General features: G+C 51.3%; 5 protein-coding genes across 5 annotated transcripts; all 5 read left to right on the top strand.

Annotated features, from left to right (window-relative positions):
* Positions 1-330: 330 nt before the first annotated feature.
* N7496_012481 (casein kinase II subunit alpha/alpha') lies at positions 331-1,555 on the top strand (the record flags this gene model as incomplete). The annotated part of the gene is made up of 4 exons (XM_056705394.1): positions 331-445; positions 567-940; positions 991-1,410; positions 1,466-1,555. The coding sequence occupies 4 exons, from the start codon at positions 331-333 to the stop codon at positions 1,553-1,555; spliced, it is 999 nt and encodes a 332-aa protein (XP_056549292.1).
* A 756-nt stretch (positions 1,556-2,311) lies between these two features.
* N7496_012480 (valine--tRNA ligase) lies at positions 2,312-6,115 on the top strand (the record flags this gene model as incomplete). The annotated part of the gene is made up of 4 exons (XM_056705393.1): positions 2,312-2,379; positions 2,788-2,945; positions 3,045-5,054; positions 5,109-6,115. 4 exons carry the CDS (start codon positions 2,312-2,314, stop codon positions 6,113-6,115), a joined length of 3,243 nt encoding a protein of 1,080 aa, XP_056549291.1.
* A 513-nt stretch (positions 6,116-6,628) lies between these two features.
* Positions 6,629-7,365, top strand: N7496_012479 (DJ-1/PfpI family protein; the record flags this gene model as incomplete). The annotated part of the gene is made up of 2 exons (XM_056705392.1): positions 6,629-6,829; positions 6,928-7,365. 2 exons carry the CDS (start codon positions 6,629-6,631, stop codon positions 7,363-7,365), a joined length of 639 nt encoding a protein of 212 aa, XP_056549290.1.
* Positions 7,366-7,999: 634 nt separating this feature from the next.
* Positions 8,000-9,050, top strand: N7496_012478 (rRNA-binding ribosome biosynthesis protein RPF2; the record flags this gene model as incomplete). The annotated part of the gene is made up of 2 exons (XM_056705391.1): positions 8,000-8,013; positions 8,069-9,050. 2 exons carry the CDS (start codon positions 8,000-8,002, stop codon positions 9,048-9,050), a joined length of 996 nt encoding a protein of 331 aa, XP_056549289.1.
* Positions 9,051-9,733: 683 nt separating this feature from the next.
* Positions 9,734-10,701, top strand: N7496_012477 (Tim17/Tim22/Tim23/Pmp24 family protein; the record flags this gene model as incomplete). The annotated part of the gene is made up of 5 exons (XM_056705390.1): positions 9,734-9,748; positions 9,817-9,932; positions 10,018-10,044; positions 10,115-10,328; positions 10,405-10,701. 5 exons carry the CDS (start codon positions 9,734-9,736, stop codon positions 10,699-10,701), a joined length of 669 nt encoding a protein of 222 aa, XP_056549288.1.
* Between the last annotated feature and the right edge of the window lie 1,150 nt (positions 10,702-11,851).

Genomic DNA, 11,851 nt, shown 5'->3' with positions numbered 1-11,851 from the left:
TAGAAAATCCTTCGGAATAACTATCTCCCGACAAACTCTCAGTCTAGCCGTTTCGGGACTGACTGCTCTCCACGCAAATCCCGTGACAAGGCGGAACAGATCTCGCTCGCATCATATTATCACCCCTCCAAAAACCCCCCATTGCATCAGGACGATCGATAGCACAGCTGAGTTCGAGCTGGCGAGTTGCTGGGCCTGCTGCTGCTGTTGTCTTCTTCCTGTGTCAACTCCCCTCGACCCCTCCTTATCCCGTCACTTGGTTGCGCCCCGCGTAACCCCGCCGCATCTGATTTCTATTGTGGGCGGATTCGGAAGCCGTCTGCAATCACCATGGCGCGCGTCTACGCCGATGTCAACGAGCACATGCCTCGGTCCTACTGGGACTACGACAGTGTGAACATTTCCTGGGGCGTGTTGGAGAACTACGAAATCGTTCGCAAGATCGGTATGTTGAGTTTTGATTGGAGGTCATCCGACCCGGGAGGCTGGCGTTATCACCTGCCATTCTGTCTGGGGTGTGGAGACAAGCTCCGGACTGACCGTTTGCTGACGCTTTTCCTTTTCAGGTCGAGGAAAGTACTCTGAGGTGTTCGAGGGTATCAACGTTGTGAATTACCAGAAATGCGTTATCAAGGTCCTCAAGCCCGTGAAGAAGAAGAAGATCAAGCGAGAGATCAAGATCCTCCAGAACCTTGCTGGCGGTCCCAACGTTGTAGCTCTGCTGGACGTTGTTCGGGACAACCAGAGCAAGACTCCCAGTTTGGTCTTTGAAGCTGTCAACAACACCGATTTCCGTACCTTGTACCCCCGCTTCACGGACTACGATGTCCGCTTCTACATCTACGAGCTCCTCAAGGCGCTGGACTTCTGTCACAGCAAGGGTATCATGCACCGAGATGTGAAGCCCCACAACGTCATGATCGATCATGAGAAGCGCAAGGTATGTAGAATGCTTTCTTGTCAAATGGTATATATTCTAACCTACTATAGCTGCGACTGATCGATTGGGGTCTTGCCGAGTTCTATCACAAGGGCACTGAGTATAACGTCCGAGTCGCATCTCGTTACTTCAAGGGCCCCGAGCTGCTCGTCGACTTCCAGGAGTACGACTACTCCCTCGATATGTGGTCACTGGGTGCCATGTTTGCTTCCATGATCTTCCGCAAGGAGCCCTTCTTCCACGGCAACAGCAACTCGGACCAACTGGTGAAGATTGCCAAGGTCCTGGGAACTGAGGAGCTCTTCGAATACCTGGACAAGTACGACATTGAGCTGGATCCCCAATACGACGATATCCTCTCCCGCTTCCCTCGTAAGCCGTGGCACTCCTTTGTCACAGCCGAGAACCAGCGCTTTGTCAGTGATGAAGCCATTGACTTCCTTGACAAGCTGCTTCGTTACGACCATGCCGTATGTCCAGACTGTTCCTGGAAACTCGTGGTTCGATTTACTGACAACTGTTTAGGAACGCTTGACCGCTCAAGAGGCCATGGCTCACGCCTACTTTGATCCCGTCCGCGCCGATTCTCTGAACAACGCAGCCGCCCAGTCCTGATCCTCGCCGGCAGTGATGAACGACCTTGGCTCTTTTTCTCTCTTCCATTTCCTATCAGCGCTTCTACCACCCTCCTCACCCCTACAAACCTATCTACAGAATATCACCCGGTATCACATGCCCCATTTTTTTTGTCTGAGTTGGAAATATGCCGTTTACAGCGGCACACGGTCAAGAAAACAAGAAGGATAATTTTTCAATGAGACCTCTTCCCAATGTTTTCTCTGGACTTTAACCATTTCGGCGGAGGATGGGCTGCGATGAATAACCGATTTCCGAACGGAGACGACGTTGATGACAAGACATGACATCTAATCTTCTTGGGCTGGCCAGCCCTGTATCGCCTCGGTTCTACAGGCGTGTTAGTGAGCGCAATCAAATCAGTTGTCCTCTTAGAGCGGCAAGAAGATCTTTTCTCTATGCTCCTTTCATTGTACAGCGTTGGTTTCCTTCAGTCCTCGCCAATTTCTATTCTCCCTCCCCTCCTCGCTCATCCTTTGGTCTGGTGTTATGGATCTCCTTTTCCCTTTCCCTGTTTTCATGTGGTTGTGTTTTTCCGTTATGCTTCCCTTAGTTGTTACCTGCGGCTGCTTCTGGCTTAACATGCACATTCAATGGAGTGATGGTATTGGGGAGGTACTCATGATTGGCGACGATGCTACGAGGGGTTTTGCGAAGACATAATGCATTGCCAGTTCCTTTATTTTGATCTTGTTTCAGATATTCCATCCGTATGTAAACCTGCTAGTCCTGTGGATGTCGCGTATAAGACTATCGCCTTACCGCGTGCTGATCAGGCCGCCCGTTGGCACCGGCGTCATCACGTGAGTCCGATCTCGATAGCTTGTAGCAACGGCTTGAGACGGAAACAAAACATAAAGAAAAGGGCAAAAAGAACAACTATATTCTCGTCAACCAAGATCAATGATGCGCATGCATCTATAGAAAGCTTGCCATCTGCCAACCCCAGCGTCGCGCGGTCCCCACCGATCCTCACTTGAGCCCCGCTCGCTCATTCGTCGTGGGAAATTTAATCTGCCCGCATTTCGCACAACCACCCCTCCTTGTCGCATCTCCATCCCCTCAAGATTCTTATCAGGCGACTCGTGGCGCGATCGGCGCCTTGGAGATTCCCTCCGACATATCGATCATTCTCCAGGATGGCTCAAAACTCTGCCTCCCAAAACCCCAGTCAGTCCTCCCCCTCCAAAGATCCATGACTCATGCTCCAGTCCGCAAGCTCACCATGACCTACAATGCAGTTGGGGAGAACACTGCCCCTTTGACCGAGATCCCCCTCCCGTTGACGAGCAGACCCGCACCCAGATCGCCGAAGCTGCTGCTGCGAACGATGGCTCTGCTGCCCCGAAGGTGAAGACCGAGAAGGAGTGTATGTCGAACCCACGGAATCCCCAAATCTGAATTGCTTCAGAAAACTTGGACTTTCCTTGGAGATGGACAAATACTGATGTATCCCGGCTATATACAGTGGAGCGCGAGCGCAAGAAGGCTGAGAAGGCCAAGAAGTTCGCAGAGAAGCAGGCCAAGGCCAAGTCTGCTAAGCCAGCTGCACCCAAGGCCGAGAAGAAGGTGCAGAAGGTTGAGAAGGAGAAGACCGCCGATGCCTATGACCCCAAGGTCATCGAGGCCGGCCGCCTTGAGTGGTGGGAAGAGCGCGATCTCTTTAAGCCCGAATGGGGTCCCGATGGCAAGGTCAAGCCCGAGGGCTCCTTCGTCATTCCTATTCCTCCTCCCAACGTTACCGGTTCCCTTCACATGGGCCACGCCCTGACCAACGCCCTCCAAGACACTATGATCCGTTGGCAGCGAATGAAGGGCAAGACCACTCTATGGCTTCCTGGTATGGACCACGCTGGTATCTCTACCCAGAGTGTTGTCGAGAAGATGCTGTGGAAGAAGGAGAAAAAGACCCGTCACGATCTCGGACGTGAAGCCATGGTCAAGCTTATCTGGGACTGGAAGGACGAGTACCACAAGAACATCAAGAACGCTCTCCGCAGAGTCGGTGGTTCGTTTGACTGGTCGCGTGAGGCTTTCACCATGGACCCCAACTTGTCCGCTGCCGTGACCGAGACCTTCGTTCGTCTGCACGAAGAGGGCATCATTTACCGTGCCAACCGCCTGGTCAACTGGTGTTGTGCTTTGAACACCTCCCTGTCTAACCTCGAGGTCGACAACAAGGAAATTGAAGGCCGCACTCTGCTGGATGTTCCCGGCTATGACCGCAAGGTCGAGTTCGGTGTGCTCACCCACTTCTGCTACGAGATCGACGGTACTACTGAGCGCATTGAGATTGCTACCACTCGTCCCGAGACCATGATTGGTGACAGTGGTATTGCCGTTCACCCCAACGACCCTCGCTACAAGCACCTGATCGGCAAGAACGCCCGTCACCCCTTCGTTGACCGTCTGCTCCCCATCGTCGCCGATGAGGGTGTTGAGCCCGAGTTCGGTACCGGTGCCGTGAAGATTACCCCCGCCCACGACTTCAACGATTTCAACCGTGGTAAGCAGCACAACCTGGAGTTCATCTCCGTCCTGAACGACGATGGTACCTTCAACAAGAACGGTGGTCCTTTCGCTGGTATGAAGCGTTTCGATGCCCGTTACAAGGTCATCGATCTCCTCAAGGAGAAGGGCTTGTACGTCAAGTGGGAGCACAACCCCATGAAGGTGCCCCGTTGCTCCAAGTCCAACGACGTTATCGAGCCTATCCTCAAGCCTCAATGGTGGATGAAGATGGAGTCTCTGGCTGGCCCCGCTATCGAGGCTGTTGAGAAAGGTGATATCATCATCCGTCCCGAGTCCGCAGAGAAGAACTACTTCCGCTGGATGCGCAACCTGAACGACTGGTGTCTGTCCCGTCAGCTCTGGTGGGGTCACCAGGCTCCCGCCTACTTCGTTAACATCGAGGGCGAGGAGAACGATGACGCCGATGGCAACTTCTGGGTCACTGGCCGTACTGAAGAAGATGCCCGCAAGAAGGCCGAGGCTAAGTTCCCCGGTAAGAAATTCACCCTGGACCGTGATCCCGATGTCCTCGACACTTGGTTCTCGTCCGGTCTGTGGCCCTTCTCGACTCTGGGCTGGCCCCGTAAGACTCACGACTTCGAGAACCTCTACCCCACCTCCGTGCTCGAGACTGGTTGGGATATTCTGTTCTTCTGGGTCGCCCGTATGATCATGCTCGGTATCAAGATGACCGGACAGATCCCCTTCAGGGAGGTGTACTGCCACTCTCTCATCCGTGACTCCGAGGGTCGCAAAATGTCCAAGTCTCTTGGCAACGTTATTGATCCTCTGGATGTTATGGAGGGTATCCAACTGCAGACTCTGCACGACAAGCTCCTGGTTGGTAACCTTGCCGACAAGGAGGTCGCCACTGCTACCAAGTACCAGAAGAAGGCCTTCCCCAAGGGTATTCCCGAGTGCGGTGCTGACGCTCTTCGCTTCGCCCTCGTCTCCTACACCACTGGTGGTACGTATACGTCCTAGTATAACTCATTTACATTTACTAACTCGTATTTCACAGGCGGTGATATCGCTTTCGATGTCCAGGTCATCCACGGTTACCGTCGTTTCTGTAACAAGATCTACCAGGCTACCAAGTTCGTTCTTGGCAAGCTTGGCGACGACTTCAAGCCATTGGCCACCGTTTCCAAGACTGGCAACGAGTCCCTGTCGGAGCGCTGGATTCTGCACAAGTTCAACGCCGCCGCCAAGGAGATCAACGAGGCTTTGGAGGCTCGTGAGTTCTCCGTCAGCGCCAACGTCTCTTACCAATACTGGTACTCCCAGCTGTGCGATGTGTTCATCGAGAACTCCAAGTACTTGCTGGCCGAGGATGCTTCCCCCGAGACCCAGGAGTCTGCCAAGCAGACCCTCTACACCGCTCTCGAGGGTGCCCTGTGCCTCATCCACCCCATTATGCCCTTCGTCACTGAGCACCTGTGGCAGCGTCTGCCCCGCCGCCCCGAGGACAAGACCTTCTCCATCATGCGGGCCAAGTTCCCCGAGTACCGTGCTGAGTTCGATGACCCGGCTGCTGAGAAGGCCTACGAGCTCATCCTGAACTCCTCCAAGGCCATCCGTTCCATCCTGGCCCAGTACGATGTCAAGACCAAGGGTGACATCATCATCCAGACCTACGACGCTACCAGCGAGAAGACCGTCTCCGAGCAGCTCACCACCATCCAGTCTCTGGGTGGCAAGACTCTGGGCGATCTGTCCCACCTGGGCCCGGACAACAAGACTCCTCCCTCTGGCTGCGTCGTTGCCGCCGTCGGTGCTGAGGCCGCCGTCTACCTGCGCGTGTCCAAGGAGGTTGCCCTCGAGCAGGAGGAGAAGGCCAAGGCCAGCCTTGAGCGCGCCCGTGAGACCGTGCGCCGGTCCCAGGGTGTCATGAGCGCTCCTAACTGGAAGGAGAAGGTCAAGCTTGAGGTCCGCGAGGCCGAGGAGAAGCGTCTCCGTGATGCCGAGAGCGAGGCTGCTCGCTTGGAGGAGCAGATCAAGGAGTTTGAGAAGCTGCGTTTGGAGTAAAATGCGGATGCTACGGCTGTTTGGCCTGTAGATAAAATTATATAAATGGAATAACCTGTCTCTTTCTTGTTAAACAGCCCTCCTTAATCGTGTAAGGGGTGTCCTACTAAGTTTAGTGTCAGGTGCCAAGCTCTTCTATACATTGTTTGTGTATGACGGAGGGCAACGTGAGACGATGGCGAATTCTTCCTGCAGAGCAAGTTGAACCGTCAGCAACTTGATTGGTTCTTGGATATGAGAATAGAGCCTTGAGATCCCACAGTTGCCCGAGTGTAACGAAAGCAGTACCTAATTACAGCGTCAAGTTTGCTATCAGAGTAAGTATAAATCAACCTTTTTCTAAGTAGTTATAGTCATTGAATGATCCATCATTCTCTCGGATTCCTCTTTCACAATATGTCCTCGCCAATCAACCTCCGCGACCCTAGGCGTCCTATTCGGGTTGGTATTGTTTTAATGAACAGGTGAGCCTATTCTTTACGTACTTGTCTTCGACTTATCTGCTTATAGCTCATGGCCAGCGTCACCGAGCATCTTGATATTGCTCCTGCCGGATTCTTTTCTTGTATCAGCCGCGGATTCCTCAAGCATGCACCTCCGAATCTTGTCTGTGATGACTTGATATCACAAGCCTTGGACTTTGAACATCATTGGGTCACGGAGGATGGGAAGACCCCTGCTCGCTTGACAGGAAACTTGAAAGTCGTCCCCACAGTAAGCCCGTCCTTCATTACAAGCGTTAATGCAAGAATATGGCACATTATGAATTAATCTATCTGGAATATCGTAAGACTCATGATTCGATTATACAGAACTCCTTCGCAGATTGCCCACCACTCGATATCATAGTCCTTGGAGCTTACGCAGCAGGCTACCAAGTCAGCAAAACAGAAAAACAATTTCTTCGCAAAGCCTACGCTGAGTGTGCTGCACTCCTTTGTGTCTGCGCGGGATTTTTACCTGTACTCGCTGCAGGGATTCTAGAAGGCAAGACCGTCACTGCGCCCATCCCCATGCTACCCATGATGCGGCAAACGGCTCCTGGAACAAATTGGATCAAGAGAAGATGGGCTCAGGATGGTAAAATCTGGACGAGCGGCTCTTTATTGAATGGAATGGATATGGTGGCTGCCTTTGGAAGACATACCTGGGGTGGTAAAGGTACACTGGTTGATCATATGATTCAAGTTGGATATTGGCCTGAGAGGGATGTGAACTATGCGGAAGTCACCCGGACTTCGAAGCTTTAGTTCGAGTCCACGAGGCGGCAAAGAAGGGGAGGATGGGTTTGATAAGCCTAGGTTAGGTTTAGCCAAGTCTGTTTTTTTCATTGTAGAACGCATTTCGTACTTCGATTGAATGATTCGAATGTTGTAGGCCTCCGGCAATATATTTCCAGCATAGATTTAGAATCTAGTATTAGCGATCTGGATATTGACCCAGCTATAAAGCCTCAGCTTTTCCCCTCTGACTCTAGAAAATCTCTAGAAAGATCTCCAGAAAGACCATCAGCCCGGCAGGGCTTGTACTTGGTGCGCGGATTCAGCGCACTAAATATCGATGTTTGATTGGCCCCAAAGATTTGCTTGGTGTTTGGACGGGCGCTTTGAAAATTGCTCGGATAAGCGAGAGTATAAAAGACAAAATCACTGCCATGGCGAAAATTTGATGAGGGCTCAACCCACGGCCAAATTTCCTGGCATTGAATAGAAAAGGTAGATATGCAACATGTTATTGACTGAATTGTCTGTATTCAGGCGCCAATATGCGAAGCTCAGGCCACGCTGGTGGGTCCTTATCGATAACGGTGCCAAGCCCTTCCCCCAAAACTTTTCTGCGCTTTTTTACTCCGATCAACCTCAGACATAAGAACACACAGCCACCATGTTGCGCGAAGTGTACGTACATGAAACTTCACAGAGTGACAGTATTTGACTGACTCGGAATTTTTAGCAAGGCAAAGAACCCGCGCACTGCGCGCATCCTTAAGGCGCGGGAGCCCCAACTCATCGAAGCCCCGAAGAAGACTCTACTGTTGCACGGCACGAAATGCCCCCAGGCCCTCGACACCGTCTTGAAGACCTTCCACTCCCTCACAAAGCCCAATTCCGTCCTTTTCCACAAGAAGAATGAGAACATTCACCCCTTCGAGAACACCGAGAGCATGGAGTTCTTGGCAAACAAGAACGAGTGCGGTCTTGTAGTCTTCGGAAGCAGCAACAAGAAGCGCCCCAACTGCGTTACTCTCGCACGAATTTTTAACTCACAAACCCTCGACATGTGCGAATTGGTCCTTCTTCCTCCCGCCGATAAGACCGCAATCCCTCCCATTAACGAGCTCACCATGCCCGTCGGACTGGGTATGCGGCCAATGATGATTTTCTCTGGTAGCCCCTTCGAGGACCCGACGTCCTCGGCGCACGTTATGCTCAAGAGTTTCTTCCTCGATATGTTCAAGGGTGAGGAGACCAACCAGATCGACGTTGAGGGTCTTCAGTACGTTTTGATGGTCGGTGCCGAGGAGGCCCGCGACGACCTTTCTCCTATCGTGCACCTGCGCTGGTACAAGGTTATCACCAAGCGCAGCGGCCACAAGCTTCCCCGTGTCGAGTTGGAGGAAGTTGGGCCCAAGTTCGACTTCAAGATTGGCCGCCAGCGCCCCGCTACCCCCGAGGCCATGAAGGAGGCCATGAAGCAGGGCAAGCGTCCCAACGAGGAGATGCGCACCAAGAAGAACATTACCCTTGACTCTATGGGTGACAAGATTGGTCGTGTTCACTTGGGCAAACAGGATCTGGGCGGTCTTCAGACTCGCAAGATGAAGGGTCTCAAGCGTCGTGCGGGTATCGACTCGGACGACGAGGAGGACCTGGAGATGATGGATGTGGACGAGATTTTGGAGGACGAGGGCCACAAGCGTGCTCGTACGGACTAGAACTGATTCACTTGCATTGTTGCGTATTTACACTATCTCAAGGCGTTTGGTCCGGCTGGGGTTTGTGCTTCTTGATGCCTGTGTATCTGCAGGTTTCCTGTACCGCCATGGAAAAGTACTATAGTGAAGCGATGCTTCTTTACAAATGATTTCTAAGTAAGACTTTCTTCGTAAATACAGCTATGTATCCTTTTTAGGCTATTTATACTCAGTCTGCGTATCATCCTTGCGCCTTGAAAGTTTAAAGTAAACCCATTGACGAAACTTCAATTGGAAGTTTTGAAGATGACTTCCAGGATGATATGAGAAAAGTCTTCCCCTCGGGGTATATTAAAAGAATAGTTGACTCAGTGCGACTTTCAGACAAAATATGAGACTATAGCCTCCATTATTAGACGATTTCCATCTTCCTGGGGTGAGTTACTCCATATAATCATGGCATATGTCGACCACGTGACCATGACGTCGGCCGTCTCGGCATCGTCTCACATGCCGAGGCCCTTTCGCAGTGACGGATCCGAGTCAAAGTGCCGCCCTCCCCTCCCCCATATTCTTATCTTTCTTTACTTTTACTCTTTCACCTCCATGAACTTCTTCGACCTACTGGCTCGTCGCTGTGGTGCACTTCCTCAGTAGTCCCCTCCGCCAGAGTCCGACCTCCAACCGAGGTCCTGCGCGCCGTTATGGATGCGCTCATGGTGAGCAATTTCCCCAGACAAGAACATGCAAAGAGCTGCAGTGACTGACATGATACCACCCCATACAGTCCCGCCTGGACGCCCTGGTCCTCAACCCCGATCTTGCCCCATTATTGTCGCTGTTGAAGGGTGCGCGCAATGGCGTCGTCTACGGGTCGAAAGTGCGATTTCCGCATGCGCTGGTGTATGTTAAGACTCGGACACCTTTGAGGCTGAGCGCTAGCGATGCCTTGATAGCTTGAATACTGATCATTTGCGGTTTCCTATAGTATGATCTTTCTGTTCCGATCTGGGACGTACGTGAACTGCCCTGTTTCCTCTTCACCTTCGGAGCTCTCCGAGAACTGATTTATTCCGAATTTATAGATTCCGAGAAAAAGTCAAGCTCGTTTTCAAAGCGACTCGCCAGCATGCTCGAAACCTGGCCACATTCGCTATCATATACAAGGCATCTATGATTGCTCTACGGAATATTTCCCCCGCAGGATCCGGGAAGGAAGGCCGTTATGACAGCTTTTTTGCGGGTTTGTTGGGTGGATACGCGGTCTTCGGCCGGCAGCGGGGAAGCATTAGCCAACAAGTATGCCGATATCCCCACACCGAGGCCAAACGTACCTCGGGTCTTGGATATCCCCCAAAGCTAACACCCTAATTAGATTGTCATCTATGTCTTCGCCCGCGTTATGCTCTCCCTCGCCAAACTCTCCGTCGAGCCCAACATGCACCCACTCTCCTCTCTCATCACCCCCGAAGCCCGCGCCCAAATCACCCACAATGCCTGGCCAGCTTTCGCCAGCCTGAGCTGGGCATTCGTCATGTATCTTTTCCGATGGTACCCTGAAACCCTGGCGTCCAGTCTGCGGAGTAGCATGGTCTACATGTGCGTCACCCTAATTGTCCCCTCCCCATTGTGCCAGTTCTGGCCCTGTTTCCTCCCCGATCATTTTGGCTAATCAATTTTCTTGCGGGATAGCTACGCGGACTCGGATCACTGGGACTCGTTCCGGACCTTGTTCATACACAATAAATGAGATCGTTGCAAAGAATGATCCTGTGATTAAGTACACGTACCCCGTTGTTTTCTTTCCAGCTGGTTTGGGATATCATACGGCGTATAGAATGGAGTTCTCGTTTTTCCTTGTTTAGTACGCCGCTGATACCGTATTGTGCCATTGAAGACACATTCGTGATATGCATATCTGTTTCGAAGGTCTCCCTACTCATTATTATCACTACCCTGTAGTATGAGACACGGACCTTTTTGTCTTTTCTTTTACATATACAATATAAGGACTTGTGAAATCGACGCCCAAAATAATCGACGCCCAAAATGACAGCCCCTAGCGCCAGAAACGGCCGCTTTTCCACCCGTAACTTCCACCTGCACCCGCTATAGTCGTAGTACTATATCCGTTCTTATATCTATCAAGTTATCACGGCGTATATCGGGATTTTCAGGGCCCTTAATTCAGAGGAAACTAATAAGGGTCAAAGCTTCATGCTATTAGCAGAATAAAAGATATGTTAGTGTTTTGCTAATGTAGAACGGCGTTCGGTCACGGACTATTATACCCGCTATTGCCATGTGTGGTTTGCTAGTCGCTACTCGTTTCTCCACTTTGGAGTGCCATCGTTTTCTCACCTTTTTACTGCAGTTAAACTACTCCGTACAGTTCTGCTAAAGTCGTAGCCGACGTTGAAAACAGATTTCTATGTTCCCCCATAACAAATCGTCCTATAGCGAGGATTAAGTAGTTGCTGTTATTAGTTACAACCAGTACTTAGTTATAGAGCAATTTGTTAGACACAACTTTTAATACAGTTGGTCCCGAAACTGGCGCCACCACTTTCACTCTTATACTGTTTCTCGACCTCTATTAGCTAAGTAAACTAATATCTAAGTTAATTAACTAACTATCAGGAATAGACTCGGGCTATTAATCTTCCCGTATCTTTGGAGAGCACCATCTCATACTTATCACACTGAAGGTCCAATACAATGATTTGTGTATTTGTTACCGACGATCCATCCTCAACGAACCAGCTTCCACGTATTGCGAGCAAACCGAACGCTTGATCCAGAGCCGACTCGCCTGGCGTGGC

This window comes from Penicillium cataractarum, assembly GCF_028827025.1.
Source record: "Penicillium cataractarum strain IBT 29864 chromosome Unknown utg000010l, whole genome shotgun sequence".
In the NCBI taxonomy this organism is placed as follows: Eukaryota; Fungi; Ascomycota; class Eurotiomycetes; order Eurotiales; family Aspergillaceae; genus Penicillium; species Penicillium cataractarum.
The sequence above is the reverse complement of the archived record's forward strand: the minus strand, read 5'-3'. Positions and strand labels throughout refer to the sequence as shown.